At 36.3% G+C, this 15,716-nt stretch overlaps 1 protein-coding gene across 1 annotated transcript in view; it reads left to right on the forward strand.

The window, feature by feature from the left end:
- Window positions 1-15,716, forward strand: part of wwc1 (WW and C2 domain containing 1) — a 62,689-nt gene that overhangs the window by 995 nt on the left and 45,978 nt on the right. The window contains exons 2-3 of the mRNA XM_051677721.1: window positions 9,395-9,504; window positions 9,700-9,903. Coding sequence (XP_051533681.1) covers window positions 9,395-9,504; window positions 9,700-9,903 — 314 coding nt within the window. The remainder of the gene's footprint in view (window positions 1-9,394; window positions 9,505-9,699; window positions 9,904-15,716) is intronic.

Below are 15,716 nucleotides of genomic sequence, written 5' to 3' on the forward strand. Positions count from 1 at the left end.
TAAAGATGCATGCTGACTCCATTACTCATGCTTATATCTGTGATTCAGTGAGTGCACTAAGTGTGATCTTATTTAAATCCTTTTGCACACAAATTTTGTCACTGCAAACCATAATTTAAGATGCAGCCCCCCCATCCCAAACAAAGCAGCTAAACTTACATTACTTTGCATTTTATACTAAAATGGTCAAATTCTGTGTTTCCTCTATGTTGAAACACTGCATTGTTTCATCCAGGAACCCCATGATCAGTGCCAGTTTTTTAAGTCCTGTTGGATTTAACTCAAAATCTGTGCAGGAATGCCTAAGGTTATTAGAGAATTTCCAAGCTTGACTGGCTCAAGGTTTGGTATGTTCAAATTGCAGGGATACAGTATAGCCTTGCAGCAGTGGAGCAGAGATTGTTTTTCCTTTCCTCCATTTTAATTTTCCGATTTTTACAGTATGCACTCCTCCAGCATAAATGGAAAGATGATAGCGATCAGACCACATATTTCCCCCTTTGTGTGGTGCAACAGGTTTGCCTGTAGCCAGGAAACTGAGATGGCAGAAAGTTGTAAACAAGTAGGACTAGGACACATTCCTGAATGCTGTGCCATGAGCAGCCCACAGATCCGGGCGCAGACTGATTCTTTCAAATCCCTTTCAGTGCAAGTCAAGGTACATAACAAGTTCAAAGTGCACCACAGAGATATGCAAACTTTAACAAGAATGGTGAAATAGCTGTGAAATGTTATTTATTTGTTTGCTTTTGGCTTATTCTGGCTTATATACATCAGAACAAAATCCATTTTAAAGGGATAGTTCACCCATAAATCAAACTGATTTTTGTTTTAAACCCATATTACTTTTTTCTTCTGTGGAACACAAAATAATGTTTGGCCAAATGTTAGCCTCAGTCACCATTGACTTTTCATTGTATGGAAAAAAAGATGCAATGAAGTATATTGTGATTGAGACAAACATACTGCCTGATATAATTTTGTGTTTCCTAGAAGAAAGAAAGTCAAATGGGTTTGGAACAACATGAGGGTGAGTAAATGATGACAAAACTTTAAATCTAAAACTAGTGTTTGGGTGATTGTTGTGAAACCTGTCAAGAATATGTCCTTGTATATTTAACCTTAAAGGGATAGTTCACCCAAAAATGACAATTCTCTCATAATTTACTCACCCTCCTGCCATCTCAGATGCGTATGACTTTCTTTCTTCTGCAGAACACAAACAAAGATTTTTAGAAGAACATCTCAGCTCTGTAGCTCCATACAATGCAAGTGAATGGTGACTAGAAATTTTAAGATCCATAAAGGCAGCATAAAAGTAATCCATCAGACTTTAGTGGTTTAATTCATATCTTCAGAAGTGATATGATAGGTATGGGTGAGAAACAGATCAATATTTAAGTACTTTTATTTTATAAGTCTACTCATTCTTTGTGAATATTCCCACATCCTGGGCAGGGAGGAGAATTTAAAGTAAAAAAGTACTTAAATATTGATCTGTTTCTCACCCACACCTATCATATCACTTCTGAAGATATGTATTTAACCACTGGAATCATATGGATTACTTTTATGCTGCCTTTATGTGCTTTTTGGACCTTCAAAGTTCTGGCCACCATTCACTTGCATTGTGTGGACCTACAGAGCTGAAATATTCTTCTAAAAATCTTTGTTTGTGTTCTGCAGAAGAAGTCAAACACATCTGGGATGGCATGAGTAAATGATGAGAGAATTTTCATTTTTGGGTGAACTATCCCTTATATATATATATATATATAAAGAAATTATATTTTGCATGAAGAATATGAAAATTACATTTAGGGCCATTAAAATTTTTTTGTATTGGGACATTATTTTCAAGTACATTTAACCCCCAGTTCCTATTACTGTCATGTCTGGACGTTTTACTTTGACTATAACCATTGTTTATAATTATGATTCTCATTGTTGTGCAATGATTGTTTAGCCTAATAAAAATCTGTGAAAATGAAGTGCTGTACCAAGGGAGTACTACTATGATCATGCATAAATACTTTACAATTTAAAAACATTTTTTTTTTGCGTTGCATTAATAACTAATGGGGTGGTAAAATGTGCGCAGCTGTCATGGAAATAATGTCACAATGTAAAAAATCTTGATGACCCTAAAATAGGCATTATTTTCTATATGCAAAATACAATTTCTTATTTGTTTCTTTTGATTTTGGAGTAAAATAAGACCAGGGAATTTTCTTGACAGGTTTCATAAGAATCACCCATGTGTAATTTAATTTTGTATGGAAATGTTGCTGAAAACACAACAACATTGAGTTGAGCAATACTGCATGGAAACAAAAGGCGAGGCATAATCCACACTCATGCTGGGGCAACAGGTCTTTATTGCACAATTTGGTGCATCAAAGGTGCTGATTAAAAATGACAAATATTTCAAATCCTGACCCAAAACTGTCAGCACACCCACCTCTCACCTTTCAGCCCTCCTCCAGCATGCAGCTCTCTGCTGGTTCCCAAATGCTGAGCAAAAGTTTGTTGACTGGGTAGTTTTCTCTTCTGTGGAACATAAAAGCAGAATGTTAGGGACTGACAACCTCAGTCACCATTCACTTTCATTGCATTTCATTGCTTTTTATCATTTAATAAATGTGAATGGTGACTGAGGCTTTTGTGTTCCACGGAAGAAAGAAAGCAAGACAAGTTTGGAACAACATGTGTATGAATGATGACAACATTTTAATTTTTGGGTGAACTGTCCTTTTTGAAAGAAATGGTGACCAGTCACAGAACCTAAAATATAAACTTACACATTTTTTATAAATTTTGACAAATAATCTTGGTGTGTTGGAAAACAAATTCCATGTTATTGGTCAACTTATAAACTCGATGAGGGTCAAACCACACATAAATACAGGAAAAGCATTCCTGCGGCTGTCCTGATGTATCTCACTGGGCTGTACTGTTTGTTTTACTTCAGTGTGACACGCTGAAAGCATGCACTTAGGTAAATGGAATGTTATCTCGCTCTGTCTGATAGGAGACTGGCGGTCGTCAGGGGTGTAGCGGCGCACTTTTATTGTCGGACCTTGAGCACGGTGCAGTGCTTGTTGAAGCCTCATAAATGACTCGGGGAATTTATGGAGTGTGCTGAATGAAAGTGTCTGACTCATCGTTTAGCTATGTCCTGTGTTTGCACTCTGTTGTGGGCTTTGTCATATTGCATTAGAGCATGGGTCCTGAGTCTTTGACTTGGGTTTGCTAGAGTGCCTCTATGGCAGCTTAAGAGGAGAACAGGAGGCAGCCTTTCTGAGAAGGTTTGAGCCACATTGACAGTTCAAATGTTTTTGTTTTATCCAAAGAGGAACCACTCAATGGCCAGTTGTAGATTCATGCAATTTTTAAAGGCAGATACTATTAGTGTAAAGGACGGTAGATGCTAGTTACGCTTGTAGTGTACCCCAGTGTTTGCTATTTTTAGAAACTATTTGCATCTTGTCTAGTAACATACTATTATATTAAACACAGTATATATTGTATAAGTACATAGTTTAATAACACTTTATGTAGTACAATAACATGAATTATAAATGACCTTTATTAATCTATTATTATTTATTATATACTAATTTATAGTAAAATAACATTATATTATAGTATACTAACATACAATTATATAAAACAGTATAACATATATAGTTTATATATTGTATAATTGCATAGTTTAATCACATGATATACTGTATAGTATAATATGTATTATATAGGGCCTTTATTCATATATTATGATATGTAATGTACTAATATATAGTATAATAGCATACTATTAATATATACTATTATATAAGACATTATAAGATAAATAGTGTATATATTGTATAATTACATTGTTTAATAACACTATATATAGTATAATAACATGTATGATATAGGGCCTTTTTCATATATTATAATATATAATATACCAATATATAGTATAATGACATACTATTATAATATACTATATGCCATTATATAAGACAGTATAAGATAAATATTGTATATATTGTATAATTATATTGTTTAATAATAGCACTATATATAGTATAATAACAAGTATTATATTGGGCCTTTATTAATATAATATACTAATATATAGTATAATAAACATACTATTAGAATATACTATGTACCATTATATAAGACAGTATAACATAAAAAGTGTATATATTGTGTAATTACATTGTTTAATAACACTATATAGTATAATAACATGTATCATATAGGGCCTTTATTAATATGTTAATATATTTAATATACTGTACATAGTATAAAAATATACTATTAGAAAAATATAAAACTAACATACTATTTGCATCTTGTCTAGTAGCATACTATTAAAACAGTATAACATAAATAGTGTATATTTTGTAGAATTACATAGTGTAATAACATATGTAGTATAATAACATGTATTATAGGGCTTTTATTTATATATATATATATATATATATATATATATATATATATATATATATATATATATATATTATTAGTATTTTGTTATATAGCATAATAATATACTGTTATAATACTATTTATTATTACTATTTCTTATTATTAATAATTATTAATATTATACTAACATACAGTTTGCAATTATGGTATCAGGAGGGCAGTGCTATTTAAACCTGGTGTAATTTCTTTAAATACATGCTACAGCGTTAATTATATTCATTCTCAGCAATCCATGATTTATCTTTGTCATTGTAATGCCTGAATGCTGACAATATGCTTTGAGTTTCCTTACTTTTATTTATTTATTTTTATTCCACCGAAAATGTATGCTGTTTAAAGATCTCAGAAAGGCAGTCTTGATCTATGGAGCCAGGAGATAAATAAGGTGTGTAGTGAGATATCATCCATGAGAATCAGCTGACTCACCAAAGAGTCTGGAGAAATGTGGGATGAGAAGGATAGGATGTGTTTTGCACAGCAGCCTCAGTCTTTGTTGCATCTCAGTAGTTTCTTTTCTTTCCGAGTTAAATTTAGAACGGGCCAGTGGGGGTCTCTGAGCACACTTTCATTATTCATAACATGAAAAAGGAGCTAGTTCAGTTTCACCCTCTTTGAAAGTCTGAAATCGAGGGGGAAGGCAACAGCATGTGCACTGCAGGAATGTTCAAATGTAACCTAGCTTAAACCTCAGGACTGAATTAAATTTTTATATAGATGTTTTGTTTTTTCTATTTGTTTTTTGTGGAAAATAGTTTGATCCGGTTAACATGCTGCTCAAAGCCAGATTTAATGTGGAATGTTCCTAATATTCTAAGATGCCCAGAGCTAAATGTCTTGTGTAACACTGCTGCTGAATATAACAGCATAACAAATTTGCCTTGCTAAGCTTGTAAATGGAAGTAATTTGAAATTGAGAAATATGACATTCTTGCACTGCACAAAAATCCTGCCTAATTACATAAATCTTTTGCAGTGGTAAAAACAATTCATTTGGTGTTATTAACATTAAGAAATAAAGAATTGTTATTTACAAATGGAAGAAAAATTTAATTATCCAGCTACTAGTGGTACATCAGTAGCAAACCATTATTAAAGCTAAAGTGTGTAACTTTTTCTGTGTTAAAGTACTTTCTCTTATCTTAGCTTAATATGCAGAGACAACTTTAAGAAGACATTTGTCGCTTAATTTTCTTTTTAAGTTTGTTTTGAGAGACTCGTCCATACCGACACAATAACATTGAATCAACCAGTGGCATGAGTTGGGGGTGGGACTGTCTGTTCAATTAACAGCAGAGGGGGGGGGGCGTATTCCAAAAGCTGTTTTGAAAATATTGTTTATTTTTGCAGTTCTGTTCGCTGGCGCTAGTGGTGAAAAAATACACACTTCAGCTATAAACCAGTCACAGATAGAGATGCAGTGAACAGGAAAAGGGGGGAAGTTGGCAAATTATTATTATTACCCTCTGATTGGGTTCTGGAGTTATTAATTAGGAATGTGCAAAACTACCTATTTTAAAAATCAACTAGTTGGTCGGAGGCCTAAACGACTAGTCGGCTAATCGGTCTTAAGCAAACCCAGTATAATTAGGCTAGTTTTGGGTTCATCTGACCACCACTGGACGATTTTCTTAGGGAGTGTTAAAAATAGCTAGACCCTTGAGACTTGAATCCCTTGAAAAGGATTACTTTCAGCAAAGACCATCCATCTTAGTATGTTTAGCTGAAGCCAATGTGCTTTAAAGAGGATGAAGTTAAAGACTTTTTGAGAAGACAACATGCTAATTAGCACCACCTCTAAAAATATCAAAATGTTAAAATTTTTTTTATATTTAGTCATCAATTTAGTATTTGATCAATTCATTATATTTACATATTGGTAAAATTCATCAACATCAACATTACACATTAGCACAAACATTCTTATCCTGGTCCCTTTAAATCTGCACTTTAGCCTCAACAAGATCTTTCTTTTTAATCGATTAGTCTAGCTAGCAAGTGCCAACAGAACTCTCCACTGAAGTTCAGCCAGACTACTTTGTTAGCATTAGCGAGCGGCTGCTAATAAAAGTTTTAGCGGCGCTCTTTTCAGCCAAGTGAGTGCCCCCAATGAAGCGTTGGGCTTGGAGGGCCACAGTGTGTTGCCTCAGAAACCTCCAGGCGATGGGTCAGCAGGACTTGTGGAATGCCCGGCTTGGGTTTCCGGCTATTGTACTCGGCCAGCACACTGGAGGTGAATAGCCCCACATTCCTCTGGTGCCCCTCCCCCCCACACATACTCACACCATGTTCAAACTCTCAGTGGTATGCTGGAGCGATGCGGCCTTCTAGTGGGGTCAGAAGTATCGTAATTATCAGTTATGTGCACATGAATGGCAAAGCGAAGTCTTATTTGGTGTAGTTGGCACTTCAATTTGACATGAATGTGTAAGGGAAAAGTGTATATTTTATGTGCTATGACTATTCACAATTTCTTTTAAGTTTTTAACTATTTTTAATCACTTTTTTGTCTCACTAGTTCATTTTAAATGGTGCTGCAAATTTTTTGTAAAAGTACAAATATTCCATGCAGTCACAGTGGCCATAAAAAATCCTTTCATAATAATTATAAATAATGAGTAAAATGCTGTTTAACATAGTTTTAGATGGAGTATAGTATCCCTTACGAAAATCGAGAGTTCATCGCAAATTTGCCGCAAACTTGACGCAAATTCGCCACTGATAATTTTCACATGCAAATTAGCTTTGCGTCAAACTTCAGCAAATTGTCCATTGTTGCCAAATGTTTGCCAGAGGTTCACTACCGGTGAAGAACTGCAAACTTCTGGCAAACATTTGCAGCGAATCAAATGCTAATTTGCATGTGAAGATAACGAGCAGCAAATTTGCAGCAAGTTTAGATTTTTTGTAAGGGATGTCACTCTACCTGACATGTCAACCCAAAAAAAGTATTTCATGTCAATTACCCATTTATCAGTGGGAATCTAGGAATTGTAGATGATACCCAAGTCGCCGAGTTGTGACGTTGCAAGTAGTAATGTACGATTTGCGAACAAATAGTTCTTTTGAACAGATTTTTTAAATGACTAGAGCCAGTTTCACTAAGCTTTGGTAGATCACCCAACTGTAATGGATGAATGGCGTAATACTGAAATGGGCACAGTGTTGTTAACAAAATGGGAATAATTAATATTATTAACCCTTTAAGGTCTGAGGGTGCTTTTAAAGATTTCTTGTTTCAATGGTATACCCAAAATGAAAGGCTTATTTAAAAAAAAAAAAAAAAAAAAAAATCATATTTGGTCATAAAATCATAAAATTATTTGGTATTATTTTAAAGAAAACTTCAAATTTTTTACGTTTTTCTTCTGGTGCCCATATGTAATTAGAGTGAACGATCCTGTCTGCCCATATTTGGATGACTTCCATCTCTGGTTACACCGATCTGAATCCTAATACGATTAGGTTAGCATTCCGTGATGTCATGTGATTCAGGAAAGCTAATGTGTTTTTAGCCAGAGAGCACATTATGTGCTGTGTGCACATTGTGTTTCGTGATCTATGCATCCGATTATGTGATGTGTGGACTTGTTTTTAAGATAATCACCTCTTCTAAGTAATGGTACGTGATGATTTATGTTCTGTTTATTTTTCGTGAAGTTATAAGCGAAAATGCAGCATAAAAGCAACACCTGTTTACATATAACATGTATGTCATAGACAAATACAAAGTAAAACAAATAGGCTGGTTGGATTCTACTCTTTGAGAGCTTTTCAACAACATATGACACATGGCTATTTGATCAGTCTGATGTTTTTACCGATTACAGTAATTTGTGCAATGCAAAATTATTAATACAATATCAAAACAGAACACTTCTGATTTGTCTGTAAATTTCAAAGCACTTGTTCAGTTTTGGTCATAATGCCTACATGCACTATAAAGTACAGCTTCTAAGCTGTAAAACGATACCTATTTTGTGTTGGTCAAGACTGTAGGTATTAATATGTTGATAATTATTTTTTTAAGCCCATCCAAGCTTAAAGTGTTAATAATTAACATTATTATCAATATTCGCAACATCATTGTTAGTGATGTTCCTACCAATGTTGTTAACAATAATTTTGGAACATTAAACAACATTTGGCACAATCAGTGTAACCAAATAGTGAAAATACAGTGATAAACAGCAATTTGAAGACAACATTTTATGCAAAATGCCACACGGGGACTTTGTAGAACTCTTTTGAGTTATGACTCGGTAGTGAATCGTTATTTAACAGGTTTAGTGACAAACTGATTTGCTAAAATGAATTACACTTCCCAACTCTAGTTAGAAGGGATGTGTTGACATGAAAAATGGTGGACAGCAACTCTGCAGTAGATGGAAGTTAATTTCTTTGAAAAATAATTTTAATTTCAGTGCAAACTTTCACTAATATTAATTTTTTATGGATGCCATAGTGTAAAGCTGATGACTCGTTTGTGGCCTGCTTAATGCAAATTAAATATTTTTGTTATATACCATACATTAATAAATCATATAGGTTGTGTAAAAGTTAGGTTTATTTTTTAATTTTGCATTTTTATTGACTTATGCTTATCCACAGGTATTATTGGTCTTAATTATTCCAATTTAATCCAATTATTCAATTATCCACTTCATTGGGTATTTGTTTAACTTTGGCTTCTTCCATATTTTGTTTCCGACTTGAATGTGTGACATTTCGCAATAACGAATACCCAAAACGGATGTACTGTAGGAGCTTCCCAGGTGCCTTTGAAGGCAGCATGGCATCCTACAGAAAATAAATGGCTATGGATGAGTGCTGGTGGTCCAACATCAGAAAGTCTCTTCACTATGATTGGCTGTACACTGACAGTTGGGTTTCCGGTGTGATTTTGCAGGCAGACTAAGCCTCTGACCTTTGCCGACTGTATTGGAGATGAGCTGCCTGTGGGTTGGGAGGAGGCCTATGACTCCCACATTGGATCCTATTATGTCGACCACAATACTAGTAAGTTAAAGATGAGCAAGATTCAACAGTATGCATGCATATTGAGTATAAAGTGTCTGTTATTGTGATCCTGTGAGGAGAATTAATCAATAATTAAAAACTAGCACTCTACAGTTCTCATTTTAGCCCTTACATTTTCTCTCCCTCTGTTTCTCACACTTTTACCTGTGCTCTGTTTTTTTCCCTGTCCATCAGAGAGTACGCAGCTGGAGGACCCACGAGCGCAGTGGCAGCGTGAGCAGGAGCTCATGTTGCGGGATTATCTGAGCGTGGTTCAGGATGCGTTGAGCGCTCAGAAGGAGATCTATCAGGTCAAAGAGCAGAGACTTCGTCTGGCCCAGCAGGAGTATCGGCAGCTAAATGATGCTTGGCGAGACAAGTCTTCCTCACAGACCAGCTGTAAGATGAAACCAACCGTTATGTTTGAACTATTTTTTATTTTTTATTTAGTAGGCCTATCAATTTAATGTTTAATGTTAATTTAGTTAATGAAAACTGAAGTGTGTAATAATTATATCCGAATACGCTTTCCATCAGCCATTGGTAGGCCAAACAGATATTCCCGCCAGTGTTGCTGTGTCAGGCTGGATGGGTCGCTCAAACAAACAAAGCAAAGTTTTGATGGCGCCATAGTGTTTTTGGGAAAATCCGCCTACAAATGACTTACAATTGTCTGCATAATGAGCTGAGATAGGAAAAAATATTCTTACATCGAAAAAATTACACACATCAGCATTAATTATATGAAAAAGAATGTGTTGAATACATTTAATTAACACATTTGGATTGCTATGACCTGTAGGCCAGGGATAGTTTATGTTCAGATATATGGAAATAAAACCAACAATATTTTAAAAGCCACTTTTTGCAATCTATTCAATTATTTACGGTACTTGTCTGCCACAGTAATGCAGTATCTTAAATAATCATCATTTGGGGGCTTTTCTCAGCAAACATTGCTATATTTGATTAATTAATTAATCAGCATTGCATCTCATAAGTTAGATTAAAAATGTTAATTGATTGTCAGCCCTAAAATGTATCCCATTGTCCAAATTGACCTTTTCTTGACCTAGCCAATCCATCACATCCTTTTATATCATATGAAGTGTTAACTGTAATAAGTTCCACCATGAATTCAGCTGTAATAATAAGAAATCTGCTTTATCTGCAGTGATAAGAAGCTAGATTTAAAGCTGCAAGCTTGATTCATTAGGATGCAATCTTGAATGAACTTAAAAAAAAATACAGCTTTTGCTGACCAACCGCCTGTGACCTCACTGGTCAAACATCTTTGGAAGTGGATGTATCATTACATAGTTAAAATATTGTGTAAGCAAGCCCAAGTGTGCTTAAAATGATATTTCTTCCTTTTAGTCTTTGCTTTAAAGGGGTTATATTATGAAGAATACATTTTTCCTTAATTTTTTATTGTTTAGAGATAAAGGGCTATATTTTAGGGCGATACGTCTTAAACGCAGTGTTATGTGATACGTCATACATGCAAACTCAGTTTTGATAGTTTCGAGCAAGCATGCGCTAAGTCTAGGCGTAAGTGGGTTTGGCGAAATTGCGCTCACCAATCACTAATGGGCTGGGTCAAGTGCAGTTTAATTCTGAGGTTCTACTCCAGTTATTGCCCTGTCTGCATTCTATTATATACTGTATTCCATTCCCTGTCAAGCACCAGCAATATAAATGAAGACAACCTATTCATAAGAATTTGGTAGTGTAAATTGGCTGTTTGCAACGCATTAGATGAATAGAAATATGGACCATTTGTTTCTTACGTTCTTTTGCGCAGTAACTACGTCCTTGCTGTAAACTCTCTCCCGTTTTGTCTGCCATCGTTCCAGTGCTATGGTGTTAAGTGTTGAAATACTACTGAGGATGTTTGTGTTTCCTCCGGCTTTGAGGAATGCCCTGCTCTGTGACTGTATTGTCAACTGCGCTGCTCTGGACCGCGAAGTATGTGTTGTATGTGTTCTCTGTCAGCCTCTCTGGGACTGTTTGCTCTCCTGCTCACTCATGTCTTACCTGCGGTCTTGATTGTGTTGCGAGATGCGTGAAACATGCTTTGCTGCTCTCCCATTGTTCATTGTTATGTCATGTATATTTGTGATATGTTTCTCTGTTTAAAGGGATAGTTCACCCAAAAATTTAAATTCTCTCATCATTTACGCACCCTCATGCCATCCCAGACGTGTATGACTTTCTTTTTTCTGCTGAATACAAAGAAAGATTTTTAGAAGAACATCTTAGCTATGTTAGTCCATTCAATGCAAGTGAATGGTGGCTAGAACTTTGAAGCTCCGAAAAGCACATAAAGGCAGCATTAAAGTAATCCATACGACTCCAGTGGTTTAATCCATGACTTCAGAAGCAATATGATAGTTGTGGGTGAGAAATAGATCAATATTTAACTCTAAATCTCCACTTTGACTGACACGCCAACCGAGTTCTTCTTCTGTTTTTTGGTGATTCCCATACTTTGTGCATATCACCACCTACTAGGCAGGAAGGAGACAGAAAAAAAAGGGAGGGATAAAGGAAAGGAAAAGAATAAATAAGACATCGTGACATGCATAGGAGGCTGGTAAAAGTGGAGATTTAGAGTGAAAAAGGACTTAAATATTGATATTTTTCTCACCCACACCTATCATATCACTTCTGAAGACATGGATTTAACCATTAGAGTCTGGATTATTTTTATGCTTCTTTTATGTGCTTTTAGAGCTTCAAAGTTCTGGCCACCATGCACTTGCATTGTATGGACCTAAAGAGCTGAAATATTCTTCTAAAAATCTCTGTTTGTGTTCAGCAGAAGGAAAAATGTCATACTCATCTGGGATGGCATGATGGTGAGTAAATGATGAGAGAATTTTAATTTTTGGGTGAACTATCCCTTTAATGTTCAATTTCTGTACAGCTTCCTTGAGCTTTGTAAAGGCGCTAACAAAATAAGTGTATTATTATTCTTTTTTGTCATTAACAATTTTTATTGATTCCACACTCAAATCAACATAAACAGCACATGAAAACACAGAATCAATTTTAAACTAAATATACCCCACTCCCTCCCACCTTCCCCTCCCACCCACCCAACACACATCCCAGTGGTCAGACACCGAATAATAACAGACACAAATACAAGCAGATAGTCCAAAAAAATACTCAGATATAAAAAAAAATTAATAAAAAAAACACAAACAATTGCCCAACAAAAAAGAAAAAGGGTTCCACACATCAATTAATTACATACACACCATTTAAACTGTCCCTATCCACTGTTCCTCCCTGGCACCCTCCAAGAAGGCCAAATAAGTGACCCACTTCTCAAAGGCACCCAAGCTGCCCAGCCGCCCATGCGACATCTTTTCAAAGGCCGCCACTGTGCCCAATTCGGTGCACCACTCATGAAATGAGGGTGCACCAGCCGACTTCCATCCCCCAAGGATCACTTTCCTGCTGATCATCACACTAGTAAGGACCCAGTTTTTAATGTGTGTGTTCGCTAAGTTAAACCCTGCACCATCACCCAAAATACAAAGTCTGGGGCAGAATGAAATCTGAGTGCTTAGGATCTCACAGACATTACTCTGAACCCTCGACCAAAACTCTCGAATCTTAGTACAATACCAAAAAACGTGGGCTATGTCCCCATCCTCTGATTGGCATCACCAACAGGTGGGTGTATCTTTAAGACCAAGCCTATGCAATCTAGAGGGAGTCCAATAAAAACGATGCAGAATCTTAAATTGAATGAGGCGCATCCTTGCATCCCTAGACATAGACTTGGCATTTTTTTAAATCCTACCCCATTCTTCATCCTCCAGTACTAAATTTAAGTCTTTCTCCCATAACTTCTTGAGAGATGTCAAAACCCCATCCCCTAGACTCTGAATTAGCCAGGAATAGTACGCTGAAGCCTCGTGACTCTTTCCACAAGCTGCTAGTACCATCTCAAGAGTGTCTGCAGCTTTAGGGGCCTGTGTACTACACCCAAAGATGGTACAAAGTAGATGGCGCAGCTGTAAGTACCTGAAGAATGGAGATTTGGGAATCCCAAACCGGTGTGTTATATTTTCAAAGGATCTCAATGCTCCATTTTCATACAGGTCATCCAGCTTAGCAACTCCCTTCTCAATCCATTCTGTCCAGCAAAAAAGGGGACTTATTAATACACAGTTTAGGGTTTAACCAAATACTTGCGGCAATGTTCAGGTAAATGTCCGAATTGAGCATGCGGGAAACCCTTGTCCACACTAACTGCATGTGTGAGATAACGGGATGTGTCTTTAGTTCTCCGGGCAGCTTGGTAGAAAGACATTGCAATGGCAAGATAGGGCAAGAAGTTCTTGTTCAATGCAGAACCAGGGAGGGGCTCTTTCAGGTGGAAGCGACCAATGAGCCAAATGTCTTAGACCGAATGCATAATAATAAAATGAAATCTTGGGTAAGCCTAGCCCACCTTTGTCAATCGACTTATGTAACTTATTGAAATGTAATCTGGGGCGCTTATCATTCCAAATGAAAGACTTCGCTATGCTTTTAAATTGCTTGAAATAAGAGAGGGGGACATCTACCGGGAGAGACTGTAGCAGGTAGTTAAATTTTGGAATACAGTTCATTTTAATAACATTAACCTTCCCAATCATCGATAAATGTAATGAAGCCCACCTTTCCACATTGCTCGAAAACCTTTTTATTAAAGGGTCAAAATTAACTCTAACTAAATCAGACAAATTTGTGGGGAATAAAATTCCCAAATACTTAATGCCCTGTTTGGGCCACTGGAAGGCCGTTACTGGACAGTACACTGTCAGAGCCAAAGCTTCGGATTTAGACCAGTTGACTTTGTATCCTGAGAATTTGGAAAAGGAATTAGTAATTCTGTGGAGGCAAGGCATAGATTTAGTAGGGTCAGAGATGAATAATAAAATATCATCTGCATAAAGCAGAAGCTTATGCACCACGCCTCCCGCCACCACCCCTGGAAAATCATCCTCATTTCTTATCGCGGCTGCTAATGGTTCCAGGGCAAGACAGAACAATAATGGGGAAAGAGGGCAACCCTGGCGGGTGCCCCTATCCAGAGTAAAATAATCTGAAATTAATCTATTTGTTTGTACCACTGCTACAGGGTGTCTGTAAAGTAATGTACTCCTGAACCCATACATTTCCAAAATCTCATATCAAAAGCCTTTTCGGCGTCAAGTGAGATGGCAGCGACCAGAGTCTGATCATTCGCCACTGACCACATGATATTGATGAAACGCCTAATATTATCAGAAGAGCTACGACCCTGAATAAACCCCACCTGATCTATATATATAAGAGGTGTTGTAACTTTACTTAATCGGTTTGCCAAAATTTTAGCCAAAATTTTTACATCTAGCTGGATCAGGGAAATTGGATGGTAACTTTACATTAATTTGGATCTTTGTCCTTTTTAAGAATCAGACTGATCTGGGCTTGTGTCATGGTTGGCGGAAGCTTTCCATTCTTTAATGATTGCGTATAAACTTCTAACAAAAGTGGAGCCAGTTCTGTAGCATAAGATCTAAAAAATTCAGCAGCAAAACCATCTGGCCCCGGAGGCTTGCCTGTAGGTAAGGACTTAATTACCTCGTCAAGTTCCTCCAGGGTTATCTCAGAATCAAGAGAGTTTTTTTGCTCATTCGTCAGTTTAGGAAGTTCTAATGGTTCCACAAAGTTTCTAATATCTTCATCAGTAGACGAAGAATGGTAGAAAAAGATTCTCTCTGCTTTATATATCTAGCCAAAAGCTTCCTTGCTTTGTCCCCTGACTCAAAGTACGACTGTCTTGCCCTGAACAACCAAAACTCCACTTTCCGTGACAAAATAGTATTATATCTGTATTTTATATCTGTATCTGTGCCTCGGCACTTTTAATATTTCCTTCCAACTCCACGAGATCTCGTGCTTTGGATTTTTTGGTGAATGAAGCATACTGTATGATCCGACCCCTAAGAACCGCCTTAAGTGCCTCCTAAGCCACGCCCACAGAAGATACTGAGGACTAGTTGCTCTCCATATAAATATTGATTTCAGTCTTTAACATTTGTTGGAAATCTGGATTTTGCAAAAGGGATACATTAAAGCGCCAACTATATGATTTCTTTTTCTCTGTAAGTTCACCAGGGCGTGATCTGAGACTAAAATGTTTCCAATTGAGCAATCCACAACAG

Source organism: Myxocyprinus asiaticus, chromosome 38 (assembly GCF_019703515.2).
Source record: "Myxocyprinus asiaticus isolate MX2 ecotype Aquarium Trade chromosome 38, UBuf_Myxa_2, whole genome shotgun sequence".
Taxonomy (NCBI): domain Eukaryota; kingdom Metazoa; phylum Chordata; class Actinopteri; order Cypriniformes; family Catostomidae; genus Myxocyprinus; species Myxocyprinus asiaticus.